We start from the raw sequence: 20,993 nt of genomic DNA on the forward strand, positions 1-20,993 counted from the left end.
AACGAAAGAGACAGTTTATTAGCATTGTTACGGCAATGCGTTACACGAAGGGACCCTCAGTGCACAGCCCACCTGAGCTGCAAGCGGATAAATCAGAGAGTGAAACCGATTATTTTACACAAGTGCAGACACAGGATCACCCCGAACCTCAAACAGGAGACTGAAAATCACTTTACAAAAAAAAAAAAAAAGAAAGAAAAATAACACCCATTTTTCTATTTAAAAAAGTGCCAGCTCTTGAGTGGCAGAACATGGATAGGACCAAAGGACTGGACGCCCCAGTAGCTCTGATGTGCAAGTGTTGAGCTGTGCAGCCTGTGGGGCTGGGCCTGTCCTGGCTTCTAAAGCTTAATTTAAGCATTCCAGATTTTCTGTTTTTGAAATACTTCTGTTTTAAATTTTTTTCTCTATTGATTTCTTAAGTGCGTCAGTCTAACAGTTAGCCAGCCTTCATCAGTCATAAGTGTTAAGCCAGAGACCCTCCTTTTGTAAGGCTTATATCTGAGTCAGGAATGAAGAAACCAAACACCAGAACCTTAAAAAGCCAAATGATAGTGGAGCCAGTGCCCATTTAGAAAAGCACTCTTACCCTCCCCTTATAGTTCTACTTTGGTAAATATTAACATTTAACCAGTTAGCAAAATATTTAACCCCGTTAGCAAAATTAACACCGTCATTTTAATAGTTACTCTTTTGTGCATAGTAAATGTTGCAAGATGAACTTCACATTGGATAAAGCAGATTTGAAAATCAGTTTGCAAGAAAGTGTACCTCCCTCAACACCAATCTAAGCTCAGGGAAATGAATGGAGGCCCTGCAGCTGCTGCTGGTCTGCGGTGGCGCCGCCATGCTAAATCGTCTGGTAGCCGGCGTGGCTCCTCTTCCTGCCGATGAGGTAGGCGATGAGGACGATGAGGACCAGCCCTGCCAGGGCACCACCCACGGCGATGGGGATCAGCATGTTGTTCTCATCCAGCTGACATTCTTCCACTTCAAAAACAAACGGGAGCACACCATGTTCACGTGGGTGGTCAGCATGGGACCTTACAAACTGACCTTTCCCTCCTCCCTACCTCTGCCCACCGCCCCACAGGGGAGAATTATACCAGGGAAGAGGCTCCAACTCCAATCAACTATCACTTGGAGAAGCTCCTACAGAGGCAGAGCTTTCCGCATGGCTGGGCAACTATGGACGTGGTCAGTGTACAGTCTAGGGCCTCTGGGCTCTTCTGGAACACTGACCTCACCAGACAGCTAGCATTTTCATATACCCTTTCACAGGGAGAAGAGCCACACTATTTCTTAAAATGACTACCTTTGCTCAAATGGTGATGTGTTCACATCTAAGATATGCTGGGTGTTTTGAAAGCAAGCTTAACACAGGAAGGAGAATTTGCTCTAAAAATCTCTTGGACTGGGAAAGCAGCCCCCCAAGATCAACCCTTCCTTGCAGCACGAAACTGTTAAATATCTGAACAGAAGCCTGTCAAACCCCACTCAGTCTGATATGCTGCCTTTGATGGTACTCACCTGACCCAAACTTGTCACCTTCTACCTGGAAAGCCTGGACCCACACTTTGAATACGTTGAGAGAAAAGGCCTTTGTGACCTGAATGTGCTCCTCGGCGTTACACTTGTAGGAATTCCCCATGGTAGCTTGAAGTGCTTTCAGTGAGCCATTGGCGGCCTGGAAGGTGGGGGCTGCAAAGGCACAGGAGAGTTAGTGTTCTGGGGCACCTGGGTGGGCCTGTGAATTGTGTGTATGGGGCGTGGGGGAGTGGAGGAGGTGGTGTCTTACTTTTGGCATCGGGGAGAGTCCTGTTGAACTGAATTCCTTGCAGGAAAAACCGGCTAGAACTTGCATTCTTAAAGAGAAGAAAATAATTCTCTAAACCACTCACCAGATTTCACACGTTTACTACTAAAGCGTCATTTCTAATAAATTTCAACCTCCTGTGTTTCTAGCTTTAGAATAAAACTGCAGAATACCCTGTCTATAAAAAGCATTATATAAATCTCAAGAACATAAATTTTGATTTGTTCCTTCCAGACTTTTTCACAGAGGACTGAAGGATCCATATTCCAAAAAAGTAAACTTTTCCAGAATGTTTACTGAACTTTAGGAAAGTTAAACTTTATTATGAGAAACCCAACTGCTAATCAGTTCATTTGTATAGTGTATGACAAATATTCATGCATTGTATTTCTGTTCTTCCCATATTACTCTGTTAATTTTACATGATTCTTCCCAGGAAAGTATAAAGAAAAGAAGGCACAGAAGCAGAAATGCTGCTGCTCAGTCAAGGGGTGAGGACAGAGTCGGCAGGGGGAGGTCAAGCTGAGCGTCTGCCCTGAAGTCGCTCTCCCCCCCTGGCTGCTGTCTGGTGTTTAACAGTGGCCGCCGGGCACACGGGAGGAACTCCCTAATGTCTGAAGAATAAATGAAGGCCCATTTGTAAACAGAAAAGACGAAGGGGGAGAAAGCCGAGGGACCAAAACAGGAGGGCAGAGAAAAGACTCCTTCCTAAGGCAGAGCTGTGGGTTTCAGGACCTGGGTCCAATGTTCACCTGGGCTTATGCATGTTGTGCTCAGCTAGGCTGCTGGAGCCCCGAGGCACCATGGGAGGGAAACTCAGTAGAAAGAAAAAACCGAGATGCACGTTAAGATCCCAGGCTCATCTGACACTGAAGCCCTAGAATCACAAAGGAGCGTGGACCCTCACCATTCCAAACTGGAAGATTAGGAAAGTACTGCTCTCGCTCCACAGCTCCAGAGTCACCTTCTGGGCAGTGCAGCTCCCACTGAAATGGGTCTTATTTGGGTTGATGTTGAATACTCCTGTCACAGTCTAAGGAAGAAAAGCAAGTAAGTTACTATCCTATTCCACACTCTGACTCCTCCGTTCTTGAAAAAACAAAAGCAATCCTAAAAACAGTAACCTCAATGGCACATTCATTTTAACCAAAACCAGAATGAAAGCACTAGAAGTTCACACTACTGCAGATTTCTAGATTCCAAAACAATTTTTCCTGCTATTTCTGGTCGCTACTTTCAGAATGACACGAATCTGTGGGAAAGGTCTAGATTCCGGTGTCGTCCTCAGCCTGACCCCAGTGCTCACACACTTTACATTCATCACAAGCGGGTTACCTGCCACAGCCTCCCAGACTTGGTTACCATTAGGGAGAAATAATATTTCAAAGAAAGAGTATAAAAATAACACTTAAATATTCGAGTGGTTAAGTTTAAGCAAAACCTAACACTCTGTCGAAGGCCAACAAACTTGTAGCGTGCCCACCCCACACGTCTAGGCTGCGTGCGCGTCCCCATAACTCCTTCTGCTGTTTCAGAGGAAGCAGCAGCAGCAGGGCTGGGGTGAGCGCGGCTGTGTGCCTATGCGCTTCCTACAGACGCAGGCGCCTGGATGTGTCCTAGCGTTCACACTCTAAAAGGCAGCGCGCACACTGAATCCCAGCACCAAACTCCAACACATGAGGAAGCGCTCCTTAGAGCTGAGCCTACCGTACTGTCCTTTTTCTCATAGGTGATGTTCAGCTGCAGCCCCATGCTGGCCAGCAGACAGGTCCCATTGGCGCCACTCACGTTGTACTTGTACACCGAGGGGCTCTCAGGTGCTAGCGTTGGTGAAGGGTGGGGAGGTGTGGGTGGCACTGTTGGGGAATGTTCGTCTTGCGCACAGCGAGTCTCTGAAAGGACAAGGTGATGAACCACACTGCTCATAGGAAGGCAAAAAGTTTGGTTCCTTAGAATCACCAGGAGCTCCAGCAATTCCAAGCTCCTGCTCTGTCTCCCTGAGCTCACTGTGGAGCCCCGCAGACTTTCTCAAATTGCCCTGCCTCGCAGAACATGACTGCTTGATTTTTCCCAGGATGGCACACACTAACACCATTCTGCAAGTACAGGACGAGAGTAAATCATTACAGACAATGTTCAGCTCAGGACAGGCGAGGCACTGCTGTCCCCCCGAGCTGGCTGCGGGGGATGACGAGTGTCCGGTTCACCTGTCTACACTCCTACCACTGCATGAGACCTCTAACTGGACACGTCCAGCTCAGCCTCGGGGCAGTCCTGTGTTCACAGATCTATCCTCTTCTGCATGACGAACCTTTCCTTCCTACTGCGAGGTCAAGAAGGAAACCTTAACTCGTGTCATGCGCTGTTGAGACAGTCAGTTAGCAATGCACCACTTGAAATGGTGACAATTCACATAAATTCTCTCTGAGCTCGTGCATAGCTCTGAAACAGTCACAGGGACAGCAGCAAAAGCGCCTGGAGCTCACAGGCTCAGGGACAGACAGACAGCAGACACATACACATCATCACAAATCTAGTGCTGCCCACATGGGGCCTCTGAGAGGGCAGCAGTGGTCCTTGGAGGGATGGCATTAGGCGGCCCCGCAGGACAAGACTGGAGCTGAGACTCAGGGGCATGGGGTTAGTCAGCGCCGTGGGTTTTTATCTGGGGCAGGGTGGTGAGGGCACCGGCAAGCACTCTTATGGACGCAGAAGGCCCACTAGGTGTGACAGCAAAAAGCCCGAAACAGGAGGCAACAACCCAGAACGTGAGGCAGGCTAGTGTGCAGACAGGCCACTGCAGAGGGACTCAGGTCGACGGTGAGAAGCTAGATTTGGGGGTGATGGTATCTGTGGGGGGGAGACCACATCACGCTTCCAGACGACATGCTGAAGCGTCTGGATGTGATTCTGTTCCTCAGAATTTGACCCACCAAGTTTGTTTACAACAAAAATTTATATTAAAAAATCAAGGCAGACTGAACCCAAAGCAGAAAGATAACAGCACTTTCTATAGGAACAGACAGGACAGGTGTGCCTTCTATGAAAATTACAGACAATTACTTAATGTTCTAGAACACCAAGATATGCAGCACTTCTAGGATACCAGAACCCCCACATTAGGTTTTCCTTTACACCTTGTTTCTCGGGACTATCAAGAAGTTTAGAATATTTCCGACCAACTGGATGGAGTTTGCATCCAATTCCGACCCTTTCCACATTCAGCTAGGCTGAGCCACGGGAAGCTGGCCCAAATATCCAGTGTGGGAGCCAATCAGGAGTTTGTTGTGTGTAACTTTACCCACTACCTCTTTCCACTTACTCTACACTACAAAGAAACTTCCACAGTAACTCTCTCAGTTGCAGATTCCTCCTCCATATCCCATCTACTTGGGGGAGGAGACGGGAAACTTCACCCCAAAGAACTGTAATACACGGGAAAATTTAACAAACTTTCTGCAAGTTCAACTCACCCAGCATGCCTACACATGTGGTATTATGGAATAAAATGCCTTTCTAGACAGAGTACAGATGGGAAACAAACAAAAAATAACCCTCACAAATGGATTTAACCTTGGTCTAAATGGTGGCAGGGCAAATACTGCTGTAGATATCCCAATCTAGGGTGTGCTGGCCAACACAGTGCTGTTTTTCTTTACCCAGAGTAAGCTACAGGTTGATGCTGTTGTACTTTAAAAAGAATAGCTTCACCATTACTTTATAAACTTTTACAGAACACAACATAATTAAAGTACAAAACCACGTGAAAACAAAAAAAGGCAACAGGCCAATCTCCAAATTCTGGTCTAGATGGCCGCACCACACATGGGGGAAAGTAACATACACTGACTGATAATGACAGTCATTCAGTGATTTCATAAAGCATGTTACAAAATGTCAGTTTGGAAACATGAATAACACATCATAAAGTCTAACCTCTAGTCAGAAAAATTCAAGACTTTAGAAATCTCTATGGATAAAATGCCCTCTTCATTCTATCTAAATTATAAATGCAAAACTCACTCTCTAACCAGTCTGTTATCTACTACCATGTTTCCCCGAAAATAAGACCTAGCTGGACAATCAGCTCTAATGTATCTTTCAGAGCAAAAATTAATATAAGACCCAATATTATATTATACACTACACTATACTATATTATACCGGTCTTACAGTAAAATAAGACCAAGTCTTATATTAATTTTTGCTCCAAAAGATGTATTAGAGCTAATGGTCCAGGTAGGTCTTATTTTCGGGGAAACACGGTACAAATACCACCAAAGTCCTTCCTGCAGAAGGCTCACAGTTCGTGAAATAATCACAAATGAAATGCACCAAAGTACGCTAAATGCCACTTGTTGGAAGGCCTCTGGAAAGACTGGGGGACCCAGGGGTTGCTGGTGGGTCACCCTCAGTCTTCACCCAAAGGAAACAATGGGAGAGGAGGGTGCAGCGCTGTGCATCCTTCCAGATGCTCTTCTCATGATTTTTAAAAGCTTATATGCTCAAGGCAGAGCAGATATTCTAATAAACCTGCATGTTGCATTTAAGGAGTCTCAAACGGAAAGAGACGTTTTGGCATCAATTTCTTCAATTTAAGATAGACTAAGAGCGAGACTCTGATTCCAAAGGAACGAAAAAGAAATACTGCCAAATTGGGTAGAAAGTGAAATGTATGAACTATATTTAAGAATAGTTTGTATTCTAAACTCCTAATGGTCACAGACGAGTCGACAAGTACCCATGTATCAAATCTTAGAGGTGAATAAATCCAAATCCCCTGGTGAGTCATTGAACCCAGATGCCTGCATGGGCCTCACCCCAAACCCACTCACCCAGTGTGGGCCTGGGGCTGGAAACCCAATTCTGATGGACATGAGTGAGACTCACTCACCTGGTTTTCTCTAGCCTTCCAGGCAGAGCGTTCCTGAACGACAGTCATCTACCCTACTTTTATAGATCTTCAGGAAAGAAGATACCTGTTTTCTTTAGAACTTATCTTCATTAACAAGACTGACAGAAAGTCGGTGTAGCCCTGCCTTGTGGTTTATTTCCTCATAAAATCTGTAAGTACCTGAGGTTTCCTAGCTAGGACAATGTATGTGTATAAAGTCAAGACGAATGAGGGCTTTCTGGTCAGACCACTACTATACCACTACTGGTAAGTAAGGCCACAGAAAACTAGTCTAATAACCTGAACCAGCAGATCATTAAATATAAACTTTAAACGAGCTTTTATGACCAAAAGTTTAATGACTTATTGCAACCATGTTCATTCAACAATTAAGAATCCATGAGTAGAACAGACTAGGGGGATATAAAAATATACTTAACATATTTCATATGCGATCTTTTCCCGGAAGAAGCTTTCAATTTAGTTGAGAAGAAAAAAATGAGTGAAAAAGAGTATCCAAGAACCAAAGGAGTGAAATTGGCATAAAAGGAGATTAAAAAGAAATGGCTCGATTTTCATAGAAATCAATCATTTGTAAGCGATTTATGCGGTCATGGTCATATATGTGGTCAATTAGTCCAAATCTGCTACTTCTAGGGAAAATCAGTCCCTGTAATTCCAAAGTAACATTAATACCAACTATTGTCAAAAGACACCCAGTAAGGCATCAAGGATAGACAAAAAGTGGTATAATGACACGCCAGCTGGCGAGGCTCCCCAAGGACCGGACTCTGAGTCAGGTTCACGACAAGCTGAGTAACTGGGGAACATGCCAACACAGTTGAACTTTAACTAATACTGCATGTCAACTGTAATTGGAAATTTAATTTTACAAACGACTCAGATTACGTTAGCAATTACTATATTCCGTTTTATAGAGTGTCAGCCCTTACTAGAGATCTGAAAGCCTCAACTCCCTCTCCCCAGCACCTGCATGCTGAGCAGCTGCCACTGGAGGACTAAATCCCATAAAACAGTGTGTCAAACAAGTCACGGCTGTGAGAGAGGTGGGGCAGGAGCAGCTCTCAAAAGAGGCCTCAGCATGAGCAACGGAGCCCTGAAAGAGCCCCTGCCAGCTTACAGTGGGTGGTTTGGTTTGGTTTTTGGCCGACTTTGTTTCTTAACGCAGATTGAAAGGGATTACTATATAAAGAATATAACTTAACAGTGACATGAGCTCCACAAGCCTCATGGGGACGCCGTCCTTCCTCCTGAAGAGTACACAGGTGTGCCCATAAGTTCACCTCACACTTTCGGCCCATGATGGGAGGAGGTACTTCAACTTCTACAGGATAGTCCACGTAACTTCAGGAAGACTCTTAACCCTCCTCTTCTCAGTAGAATTACTAAGAGTGCTCTAGTGTCTTTGATAAAGAAGCGAGATTTCCTTTCTGAAATACGTACATATAGGTGTAGGGTGATTTAACAAAACTGAACCATGCTTTGATAAGAGCGGCCAACTACGAAACATGGGGAGGTGGGTAGCGTGTCTCAGACCCGTCCCACAGTGAGGGTGAGCTCAGCGACCAAACTTCTGACAAACTACTTGATGGAGCAGAGTGGGTGGCACCTATGAGCTCCAACTAACCAAGCATTCTGTCAGGTGGGAAGGTCAAAGCCCCAAGGAACCCCAGTGAAACGTGAGCATACCTCTGGGAAGGGGGCTACTGGCCAGGGCTCAGGTTGAGGACAGCCTCCCACCTGTACCTTTCCCATTGGGAATCAGCTGTGTATGTCTTCATTAGGAAAGGAATTAAAATGCAGGATGCTGACAGTGAGAAGGCTGTGCATGTGTGAGGATGGGATATGTGGGAAATCTCTGTCCTTGTCATTCAAGGTTGCTGTGAACCTAAAACTGCTCTAAGAAATAGTCTATTTAAAAAACAAAGTAATTAATTAACCTACAAACAGAATTAGCCTCTCTCTGGTCACATCTGTTTTTAGACTGCAACGGAAGCCCCTTTCACAGGGCTCCAGGGCCCTCATGAATCCCGGCAGCCTGGCCTCTCACTTCCCAGCACCACAGCATTCGAGCAGCCCAGACAGGGGAGGCCAGGCCCTCTCTGTCTGTGTTCAAAGCCTTCGAAGCAGAAGAAAACAAGTCGTAAAGGAGGAGCTGCATCCTACGACCACATTCAGGCCGTTACAGTGAGGTCACTGTACTGAGCCAGCAAGTCTCAGACAGTTTCATTCCCCAGACCCTCTGCCGGTTTTTGCTCTTTCCTTCTGTTCGTCACCTGAATGCGAAGGCCGATGCACCCAGATGTAGACTGCTCGGTACGAACCCCAACTGGTTGGGGCTCTGTACCTGCACATGAGTAATCTGACTCAGCTTGTTGCTCTAACCTCTACTCAGGCAGACTCTGTGCCTGATGTCACCTTTCCCCTGCCTCCTGACGTGCACGTGAAGAGTGCATGCACCTGGGCCTGCTGCTACCCTCACACACTGCTCACACTGGCCTCCAGGACAGGTCCTCACATTCCGTCAGCCCTTCCTGCTGAAGACACACGCTCACCAGCCCTCCAGGCCGCATGGCGGACAAGTCGGGCCCACTTCCCTCAGAATCCCCTGCTGCTCAGCTCACGCTGACCTCCACACCTTTAAGCCCTGCACATTTGCGATTTCTCTTGTATTAAATCCTCGTCGTATTTCTCCTAGTTACACTTTCTTTTCTGTCACTAACACTGTTCCCATTAGGTCATGGGTCAGCACATTTTCTCTGTAATGGGCCAGACAGTAAACTTTTAGACTCGGTGGCTGTCTGGTGCCTGTCCCCACTCAGATCTGCCACTATGAACATCACAGCAGCCACAGAAATAGGTGAGTGAATGATTATGGCTGTGGTCAAATAACACTTTTGTTACGGGCACTGAAACATGAATTCTAAAGAATTTTCGGTGTCATGAAACATTCTTTTGATTTTTTTTTCACCTTAAGTTTATAAGCATAACAACCATTCTTAGCTTGCTGGCTAACCAGAAACCAGGGATAGACTGCAGCAGGCCCGAGGGGCCAGTGGGCGGCCTGCTCGGAGCAACCACGTCCTCAGGACTAGAACAAGCTGCACAAAGGCCTGACTGGCTTATCGCGCCCATTAGCTCACAGACACAGAAACGAGCCACTCTTCAACTGTCACTCAGCTTTCACACTGCTGGGGAAGACCAAAGGCCCACAGGCGGCAGGTCTAAAGTCTAGAAGGAGGTGCTGTCTTTAACACATCCTCTCGGAGGTGGAGACAACTTCCCCAAGGCCATAAATCCCTCACCCTTCAGGAAAATGACAGTGATCTGTGAGTTGACTGGTGGGAGTTGGGAAAGAGAATTTTCAGTCAGAGTAAAATGCTCTATTTACTATTTACTCTGCCAGGCACTGATATAAGCACTTTGCATAAACTTTCTTTTTAATCCTAACAACCTTCTAAGAAAGGTTACTATCCTTATTTTACAAGTGAAGGAAACGAGAGGTTGGTTACCTTACCATGACCGTGGAGCTGGGAAGGGGCTTGGAGCCCTGCCTGTTGGACCCCAGAGCCCGCCAGTGGAGCTGGATTAGCAGGTGTGTCCCCAGGGGGTCATGACTCCCTCAGAAAGGGACTCCTGGTCCTTCCACCACCTGCCCCGGGCCTGCCTGAACAGGACTGACGTAAGACTAGGGAAAGACAGCTGGCTTGAACTGGGAGATACTGTGACCCTGACCCCATCAGCTCTAGCAAGGGAAGACACAGAGGGTTTTGACTGCTTTGCCCTTTTACCCTTTTTAAATCAGTATTTGTTCACCCTAAAGAGGTCATCTCTAAAGAAATAAAAAGGTTTGGTGGAGATTTCTCCTAAGATGGAAGATGCCTGTTCTGTCCCCAGCTATACAGATGCTCATTCACACACAATTCCCTCAGGCACCAGAGCACAAAGCCACTTCTGCATTCACTGGCATTAAGACTAATGGCATTAGGGCCAAGCACAGTGTCTTACCTTCCTTGCTAAAGGTGCTGTTTGAAAGGTATGCCTGGATGGTAGTATCCTGGAACGTGACAGTTACATTATTCATGTGGATCTGGTTGCTGCTCACACATCTGTATTTTTTATTTATGTCTGCCATGATGTCAGTTGCAGATGTCACAGTCTTGACTTCTATATTAAAAAAAATACTAATTTTTTAATACTTGAAGTACTTAGTTAAAAGCAATTTTAGATACTCCCCCAACCCAATTTTCTTCACTTCATAATTGGTCAGTTTTTGCTCTTACCCTTGGAGCTTGCATTGGGGAACCACTGTGTGTCTGACAAGTTATAAACAAAGCTCATCGTCTGGACACTGTAACGTGTTGCATTTCTTGTGAAATTGAGGGTCAGTGTATTTCCTTTCCCAAAAGCAATCACGAGACTGGAGTCAGAAACATTCTCTTTACCACAGGAACTGCTATTTAATACTTCTGCATTAGATGGCAGGTCAAAGGTCACATTCTAGAACAAACACAATGACAATAGAATGTAGGCTATTAAAGATATTCAGAAACACCAAATAAATATCTTCTCTGTAAGTATGATATAAATTTAGAACTCATTTCCAGCTCAGATAATCACTGTTAAGGTACTGTCAATATAAACTGTCAATATATCATTAACAGTCAATATATCACTGTCAACATAAACAAAAACACAAAGAAAGTCAGTATTACATACTAGTAACACACCAAAAAGTAATTCAAGTGTAAGACAAAGTTGACTTCATTATTTATATAATTAAAAATTCTTCATTCATATTTTAATTTACAACAGAATCAAAACTAAAGTTATCTTGGAAAACTGAAATAATTCATCTTAGGGTTCAGGATGAACTGTGTATTTATATTTGAAAAAAGCTATTACTACTTGTTTGCTATAGAAATGTTTATTTAATGAACATGTCTTTTTGTAAACAAAAAGGTGTTTACACAAAATTGTATGAATTTATTATGATGTGCAAAACAACTAGAAAACAATCTAATGCCATAAAAAATGAACTGGGGGGCAGCCGAATGGCTCAGATAGTTAGAGCGCAAGCCTTAACAACAGGGTTGCTGGTTTGATTCCCAAATGGGGCAGTGAGCTGTGCCCTCCACAACTAGATTGAAGGACAAGACTTGGAGCTGATGGGCCCTGGAGAAACACACTGTTTTCCAATATTCCCCAATAAAATTTATTTAAAAAAATGAACTGGACTGACTTAACTATGGTTAAACAGTATGCTAATACTGTCCTAAAAACAATGACAGAACTACATGAGGAGACAGACATGTCTTGTGAAATAATAAGGCACATAACAGCATATAGATGATCCCATTTGTGCAACATTATACCCAAATGGTATTTTAAAAATCCAAACACCAAAAAAAATATGAAGTAGAATGTAAAATAAACGGTGCTTGGACAAGTCTTTAGAATTTGAGATTACTATGGAACAAAACCTTTCCAGTTTTCTTCTGTTTTGACAGAGCCCACATTTGTCTCTAGACCAGCACAAATGAATTAATGAGGCTCCAGCAGCTGGCACGAAGTCCAGAGTGCTCTAAAGGAACTGCTGATCTACCCAGCAATCCTGGTGCCCTTTGAGCGGTAATGAAAAGATAATGGTGCTGTCCAGACGGAGGTAAAGAAAAAATGGTGGTTTCAAAAAAGAATTGAAAATAAAATTAGGATTAGGGACGTATTTAAAGAGTAAATTTTAAATAGAACAAGCGAAATGCCCATTAATAGGCAAGTGATGAAGGAATACAAACAAATGCTGCTTATTTGTTAGAAATCTAGGAAATGCAAAAAGCCTTACTTATCCTGTAGAAGTACAAGGTTGTTTTAAGAAAATTACTAATGAACACTTTAATCAAAATAGTACAGTGCTTACAGCACTGCACAACAAGCATCTGTTCATATACAATTCTTAGAGTATAATAGTTTATCTAAAGCAAATTCAACAGATCAAAAAAGCCAGTCACAGAGCTGTACAGTGGGCATAAAAACAATTTAAAAACTTTTACTAATAGTAAGGAAGGAATGGTTTAAAAATTTGGTTAATTAATATAATGAAGTATTACATTGTGATTATAAAATATAATTACACAGAAAATTGGAAAAATGCTAAATAGTGAAAGCAGAGCACAAAATGGTTTGTATATTATGACTGCAGCTTCAGTATATAAAACAGCATAGGCTACTGATAAGCTGAGAAGGAAATAGGCATACACAGAACTGTGTTTAAGGTGGATCATTTTTCAAACATTTGAAAATTTTAAACACACACACACAGACACACACCACACATGTGAAGTACCTTGGTGTTTCCTACCTTAGAACCACTCTTGGTATTATAGTTGGTGAAGAAGCCAGCGGAGAAGTTGGCCATTATACAAGCTGTCCCACTACCATCTTTCACCACAAACACTGCTGATGCACTGTGCACGAGGCCTGCTAACTCCAGGAAAAACAAAAATGATCAAACACCTTTTTGAAAATACAACTGGGTATTTCTGTTGTCTGCAAGTGTAGCAATAATTAGGAGGTTCTACTGTGCGTCCTAAACCGCTTAAGAACTAGACACGCGGATTACCCAGGCTGGGCTCAGCGGAGTCTTCTATCCTTCCTGGAGACAATTCTGAAAAACGTTATCTCTAAACCCATCTGATCAGTTTGTAAACCTGGTCTACAGCTCTTTAGTGCTTTACTTCAGAATACTATGGAGAAATCACATGTTAATTTCTGGGTCACCTCTGGGCATAGGTTGCTTCACACTCTTTGCTCAGAGCATCTCTGGGAGATTTGATGGGGTCTTAGAGGCACAACTCAACCTAAATATTGACCTTCTATAGAAATCAATGGGAGAGCTGGTGGTATCTTTCACTATGGACCTAAATTGTTATTTAAAGTTAGATCTGTTTTTAACTCCTTATGGACTGGTGGTGTAGCAAGAGAAACCATGGACTCGAAGATCTAAGATTTTTGCCCAATTTCAGAAAGGTCCTCAAAAACAGTGATTCAGCTGAACCCAGATTTGGCTGTGTGACCTTAAAATCAGTCAACCTGTCTAGGTGGGGCTGCCATAGCTCACGGGGAAGGGACAGACAGAGTGAAGTGCTCATGGGCCTTTCTAGCTTGAGAGTGATCACTGCTAAATATTCCCTCCACAGTTAAGTTCTCAGGGCCAGTGCCATTTCTGGCTTCTTCATATCCCACTGCCCTGATCAAATAGTTTAGTACGAAATGCAATCTGATCACTGTGGTAGAGAAGTCGTACATTTTAGTACATTGCTCTTTCATAGACAGGCAAAAATAGGTATTTTCACTATTTCTACAGGCAAACTGCTATTAGCCCCCACAGAGTACTGTACCATTCAGAAGCACTGTGCCCTCACTTGTCTCTGCTGCTCCAAGCTCCTGCCTGCCCTTTCACCATTTCCACACCTGGATCTGCTCACTCTAAGTGTACATGTGACTCAGGCACACTTTGAAGGCAGCATACTCAGAGGACACTCAATATACTTTACATTCTAAAACCCTTGTCTCTGGCAAAGTAAATGTTTCCAATGAAACCAGTTTATTTTACCCCAGGGATTTTCACAAAATAAAATCTTGGCTCTCAAGAAAGAAATTCAAGCCTAAACTGTTCAATCCTAAAGCAAAGAGCATAGCCAGAAACCCTACATTGTCTTTCCGTAAGTCTCTGGTAAAGGAAATACCAAATCTATATTCATAAAGAAGAGTTGCTACAAGAAAATAAAGCAAATATGCAAATAAGCAAACCAGTGCAATTTTTTGATGTTTTGCTCTGCAAATTTTTAACCCACCCCTGTATTACTTGGGCAAGATCACACTAAAAGCATTTCCAATGAACAAATATTCTATTTAAAAAACCTAGAGAAAATTATTCCATTACTTGTTTTTGACACAGTAAATGTTTTTAAAAACACATACCTTCTGAGCAGGATGGGCAGTGTGTACCAGAGGCAAAAGGAGGGTGGGCAGTCAGAAGCAACAGTGTGTGTTACATCATAGGCACGGAAGCCAGAGAAACACTGGACACTGACCCAGCTTACTGTGTACGTGGGCCACTGCCTGCCCCGTGCATAGGCTCCCTCAGGCCTGAAATACCCTCACCTGGCACTGGCCTGGTTGCCAGAGGGACAGTCACATGTAACCACGTGTGCCGTGGGCACAGCAGGTCACTGCCTCCCATGGGAGCATGCACAGGTCAGTTCTCACCAAGTTGCCTTTCTATAAAATATTTCCCTAAATCATTAAAAAATCTTCCTACTGACTCAAAACACTTCATTAAGAAACATTTTACATTAAATAACTTCCAATCATACAATTTTTTCATTTAGCAAATATGTTGAGGGTCTGAGCTTTCAAAGAAAAACAAGGAAGTATTACTGAAACAAAACAAGCTTTAGCAACACAAGATGCCCACATCCGTCTGGAGAGTGCCAGAAATTTTCAATTATTAAACAAGAAACTTACCCCAGAAGCCAATGTTGGTCAAGAGAAAAAAGTCTAAAGACCATTACAACACAAAATTCTGAGACATGCATGTATGCTAATGGTCATAAGTTTTTTCTGTGTTTTTTTAAAAATTCTGTAACAGTGGCAGTTGGTTAAAAAAAGAACCTTCTCAAGTTAGTAAAAATGTGTGTGGTTATTTGAGGGGTATCCCTCTCAAAAGTCAGTTCCCTGGCCTACTGGCAACTGCTAATCTCTAGTGGTCCTTCACTCAGATGCAAACTTCATCATTTCTCCAGGGAACGTATAAAGAAGTAACTATGGCGTATTCCTTCAAAATATTCCTACTTGTAGATTCTTTTCTCTAAAACAAGTGCAGCTCTGGGAAGCATGCCTGCTTCTGAGTAAGAGATCCTAGTTCTATTGATAGACTCCCCCACCACTCACTAGTTGTGTGACCTTGGGCCAGCAGCAACTGACAAACCCTGGGCTTAGGCACCCGAAGCAATGCATGCAGAGCATTACACTGCACGGATTTTAATGTTACTGGTTATTATTTAAACACTCAGTGCTATACAGACCTCACCTATCAAGTTCATCATTGACTCTTTAGTACCTGATACAAAATGTCAAATAAGTATTTAACAAGCACTTGTAATGCACTTGCTATGTGTGAGGTACCACTCCAAGCACTTTGCAGTTAATTAAATTATCAGGACAATCTTAATCGGTATACATTATTCTGATTCTCCTTTACAGATGTGGAGACCATGGCACAGAGACATTAGCTAACTTGCTCAAAGTCACACAGCTAGTGAGTGATGCAGACAGATCTAGAACTGGTCTGCTGACTCAGAGCATGTGTCCACCCCTACCAGCCATGGGCTGGCTGTAGAGTGAGTGCAACGTCTAAACCATGCTCTCTAGCACTCGGTGAGCAGGTAAATATGCTACAAATTATGAAACACTTTTGGAGGAACAAGTCAATATATTTATTAAAATTTTTAAAATTACTTCCTAGTTTGTCTTGACTTAATTCTTTTAAATCCAGAATCTTCTTTTTCTTAACCAGTGATACATAATCATCTATTAAGATTTAAAGGTAGAAAAAAAAGACCAAGGTTCCATCCCAGACACTGAACCACAACCTCTAGAGGCAGGGCCAGAGTACATACTTTCTAAAATGCCAACTTACGCATGTTTGGTTAGGGACCGCTGCTGTAAACTGGACGTCTGCACATGTATGTACTGAACACTTACTATGTGTCAAGCATGCGGTGGGCTGTAAGATGGGCAAGGGAGATATACGTGTAAAAATAATCACAGCTCAGCTGAAGCACAAGCTGTACACGCATGTAGTCAAGTTCTATGGCCGCAGAGAGAAGGGAGGACTAATCCTGCCTGGGATGGGCTTAACAATATAAATTCAAAATTATGGGTCTAAAATATTTTGACCTCAGATCTACTGAAGAATTTGGTTGCCAACCTGGGTAACCGACAAACTCCCACAATCAAGGGTAATGTTATTAGCATAAAACTTTTCAAACTTCCTAAGTGCCAGTTATTCATTTAGAAAGGGAAAGGAAGTCATCTAGTTGATACATCAATGGTTTAAAAAGTCACATTACGTAATCAAACAATCTTATATATCAGAAAGTTTCAGTTCATGATTCTATGCTTTCTACCAAGTATTCCAACACACAAAAAGGTTTAAGCAATGTCTAATCATGAATGCAGGAGGAACTGGTAATTTAAAAGTTTGAAATATTTTTAGAAGATACTTTTTGTGAAATTGTGCATTAAAATAAACATTATTTTAAATTGACCTAAATCCAAGTTAACAGACCTTTCCTGAAATTTGAATTTTAATGGAATATAAATGTGATAGACATTAAAAACCTAATTACATACACAATATTCCAAGCTATACAATGTAGGGAAGTTACGGATATTTCTCTTCGTTTTTAAGGTGGGTTTTTAAACTTGAAACAAAATATCAAAGTTCTAATGCTTGTGAGCTCTTCTAATAAAGAACAATGCAGTCGTTCTAACATGACAAAACTTGTTCCAGCAACTCCTCCTGTAACTAATTACACCTGCCAGCGAAGGGCAGGCTTCGGGTTCACTGCTGGAATAAGGTCATCCCTTGTGGCTATTCACGCAGCTCAAAGAACTAATTTTACACGACAGGCAAACCAAAAACGTGACACCAAAATCCATTTGGTCACAATAATACAATTTTAGAACAGGATGAAACTTAAAGAGATATTTAAAGAATTCAAGGGCAGGATACACGGGGATGTGTATCTATTTAACTCATCTGAACTCCAGCTGGTTCAGATCTTACCACATAAATAAATCTTCCGGTATTAATTGGGAGAGGGGTGAGCAAGGGTGCCATGGACAGAGGGCCTCTAGAAAGGCATGGAAATCAAACCACGTAGTGATTCTTGTTTAAGGGATAAGCCATATTCCCCTTTCTCATCAGGACTGATAAATGAAAACAAAATTCCTCAATCAAAATAGCACCCACTGACTGCTTCTACGCACTGCACAGAGTAACGGGGTGCCAGGCGCTCTCCATGTGTTGGTGGAGCCCCTCACTTTGACTCGCAGTAGCCGGCACACACAGGACCGCAGCGGCAGCCCTTTACAAGGAGTCACGAGAAATAAACCGCGCGTTTGAGAGACCGAGGCCTAGTCCCACCTCTCATTTAGTCCATTATGGGCTCTCGCAAACTCGTAAAGGTAAGTTGAAGTCATTCCAACCCAAATCGGAATTCACAGTCACACACACACACACACGGACGACAAGTCACGCTGAAAACCGGGCGAAGGGTAAAGCGCTAAGGGCGCACACGACAAGGCCGGTGTCACCGCGCCGCCCGCGTCCCTTCCGGTTAAGACCCGCACAGCAAGGACCTCCGTATGGGTCACCGCTGGCAGCACCGAGGGACCGCGCAGGTCCTGGGCGTCCGGGCCGCACAGTCTCGCGTGGCCCTCCGTGGCCGCAATTGCCCGTTAAGTTCAAGACACAAAGCGCAGGACCCCAGAAACCACCCAGCCACCCAGGTCATTTCCGCCGAACATCCCCCCAAAACGAGTTTAGTGACCTGAGGACGGCATCAGGCCGTCGGCTGAGACCTCGCCCCTAGTCTACCTGTGGGCAACTGGAACTGACACCCCAAACAGCGGCCAGCGGCAGCCACGCCGGGCCCCGGCCGGGGCAGGGACAAGTCGCGGGCCCACCGGCCCCGGCCCCGCCCGCAGCCCCCGGGTCCCGCGTAGGCGCCCCACCCGCCGAGGACACCCTCCCGCAGCCCCCATCCCGCCGTCCCCTGTCCCCCCCACTCCTCCGAGCCCTACCGCGCAGCCCGCCAGACCCTTGTAGTCGTCCCCTCCCCGCGGACCCCCCTTTCCGGCCCCGCTCCTCACCGAGTAGCAGCAGGAGCAGCGGCTGCCTCCGGGCGCCGCCGGGGGCCGCCATGGGCACGAGGGCCGCAGGAGCGGGAGCCGGACAGCGTCCGGCAGTTGGGCCGCGGGAAGGCGGGCGCTGGGGGACCGCCTGGGGGCCGGCGTGAGAGCGGCGGGTCCCGCGGTCGAAAGGCCCAGCCGCTGCGGCGCCCGCTGCAGGAAGGAGACCCCGCGGCCAGCTGCGCCCGTCACGTGAGGCTGCGCCACGCCCGCGCTGTCACGTGACACCGCGAATCTCGCGAGAGTGCGCGGGTGCGGGGTTCTCCCCGCGCCTAGCGCTCGCTTCGCACGTGACCCGGGACCCGGCGCGCGACCCCGCGCAGCACGTGACCGCAGTGCCCCGTGACCCGAATCTGGCTTCCGTATCCCGGGCTTCGTCCCGGGCGGCCGGCGGTGGGAAGTGGGCGGTGGCTCGGAGCCGAGGGGGAGGCGCCAAGGGGTTAGTTCTTCCGGGCACGTGGGAAGTGCTGTCCCTCAGCAGCGGTGGGAACGGGTTTGAAGTAGGAGGGCTGTCGCTTCCTGCGGGCGGGTCTCGGGCCCGGGAGCCGGCGCCGTGGAGACTGTCACTCCTGGTAGTAACAGTGAGCGTTGTGGGGCGTCCGCGGCGGTCGGGATGACCAGTTACACTCGACAGGATTTCCGCAAGGACCCCAGTACTAAGACACGTCTGTTTGTGTGTCTGGATGAAATAACACTCGGTACCCTGGCGTTTTTAACTTGGGGGCTCCTCTAGTCCGTTACACTCAGCATGGAAATGAGAGGTGGGAAGGAGGTAGGCGTGCGAACACGCGCGTTGAATAGTACAGTTCATGTTTGAAAACCAGTCTCTTTTTAAACCACACGGCACAGAATTTGAAGCTAGACAAAATCTTGGCTGGAGGGGGTTGAGCGGTAATGGGGAGTCCCACCTGTGACACCTTCCTAAAGGATGCGTGGGAATGGGGGTGGCCTTCATCCGAACAGTTCAGGGACACTCGTCCCTTCCATGTAACCCACACGTTCCGGGCGAAAGGAAGTCGCAGCCCCTGCTTCCAGAACCTTCCTCAAGTACCTCTCACTCCCCATGGCCCCAGGGCGAGCAAGGTCACTTGCCGGGGTTTGCCCGGAGCCTCTCTGCTTCTGCTCTTCTCGGCCCTTCTCACCCGTCACCTCCCCGGCGTCCACCCTGGCCCCTCCGTCCTTGCCGATGACACGTTTCCAGTCCCGTCTCCTCGGGAAAGGTGGCGTGAGCCTCTTGTGGCTTGTTAATTACCACCTGTGACGGCGCTGCTGAATAGGGTTGCTTTTTTTTCCCCTAGTTCTTACATTTACGTTTTGTAGATTTCTGTCATCGTTTGTTGCCATTTCTTCCTGTCCGTTTTCCTTTCCGTTTCCCTCCCGATTGTGGCATAAAATCAACTGGAGAAAGTCATGAAGCTGAATGGGACTGCAAGTGAAACGGAGCACGTGGGCTCTGAGACGGCGCCACGGCTTGGTGGGCTTCGTTCTGCGCTTTGGGTCGGAGATCTTAAGAGTCGGTTTGCTCGTATTTGGTGTAGGTTTTCAAGGATCTTTTGGGATTTTTTGTTTGTTGCTGTTCCAGATGGGGGAAGAGGAAACAGAATTCCACTTAGGTGAAGTGCTGTTCAATTGAGGTACACTGTAGAAAAGAGAAAGTGTTAAATCTGGGGTCTGTTTATACTTTCACGGTGAATTCCTTTATCAACAATAATTTAACACGGTACTGGCCCAGTATGTGAAAATGTTGGCTGAGCCCAGATGGTCCCTATGAAGTAGAGTGTTAAGTTCAGATACAGTTGGAGAAATTGGAAACTAGTTTCATTTTCTCCTGAACATTCTGATGATGAGAAACTACCAAATAGTCTTGTGTAGAGAAACAAAGAGTCCTGTTAATTGTGCTTTCTGACTCTGAAGCCCCTTCCTATGTTGGGAGAATTTCTCCCTTTGTGATTAGGGGTGGTAGCCAGAGTCCCTAGTAGAAACTGAAAAAAACCAGATGGAAACCAGACTTCCTAGCAGCTAAGGTCTGAACTTGGCCATTCAGCCTCTTAGACTGAATCAGGAGCTCATCTGTCATCACCAAACTCCGAGAATCGGGTTTGGTGATGACAGTGGCTGAAGGCTTAGCAAAAGGAAATTTTTGGAGTGGTGAAGTGCTGGCGTTTTGTGGGTCTTCACTAGTTTGGGTTTGTAATGTATTTTTAGCAGTGGTCCTTGCTGCTTCCTTGTAGCTGCTATTTCCCTAGCATTGTTCTGCATCCTTTTTGGAAATTCAAAGTCTTT

At 45.3% G+C, this 20,993-nt stretch overlaps 1 protein-coding gene across 3 annotated transcripts; it reads right to left on the bottom strand.

Moving 5' to 3' along the window:
- LAMP1 (lysosomal associated membrane protein 1) lies at nucleotides 1–19,079 on the bottom strand. 3 transcript variants are annotated; one of them, XM_081045679.1, is made up of 9 exons: nucleotides 18,672–19,079; nucleotides 13,090–13,208; nucleotides 11,015–11,231; nucleotides 10,740–10,898; nucleotides 3,524–3,708; nucleotides 2,724–2,849; nucleotides 1,799–1,865; nucleotides 1,531–1,701; nucleotides 1–990 (listed from the first exon to the last, which is right to left on the bottom strand). In XM_081045679.1, exons 1-9 carry the CDS (start codon nucleotides 18,721–18,723, stop codon nucleotides 851–853), a joined length of 1,236 nt encoding a protein of 411 aa, XP_080901805.1. In that variant the 5' UTR covers nucleotides 18,724–19,079; the 3' UTR covers nucleotides 1–850. The 3 variants fall into 3 exon arrangements, with proteins under 3 accessions (XP_080901805.1, XP_080901804.1, XP_080901806.1); XM_081045678.1 differs by having other exon boundaries at nucleotides 13,090–13,211; nucleotides 18,672–19,074; XM_081045680.1 differs by lacking the exon at nucleotides 18,672–19,079 and adding an exon at nucleotides 14,712–14,881 and having other exon boundaries at nucleotides 13,090–13,211.
- Between the last annotated feature and the right edge of the window lie 1,914 nt (nucleotides 19,080–20,993).

This window comes from Rhinolophus hipposideros (assembly GCF_964194185.1).
Source record: "Rhinolophus hipposideros genome assembly, chromosome: 4".
Taxonomy (NCBI): domain Eukaryota; kingdom Metazoa; phylum Chordata; class Mammalia; order Chiroptera; family Rhinolophidae; genus Rhinolophus; species Rhinolophus hipposideros.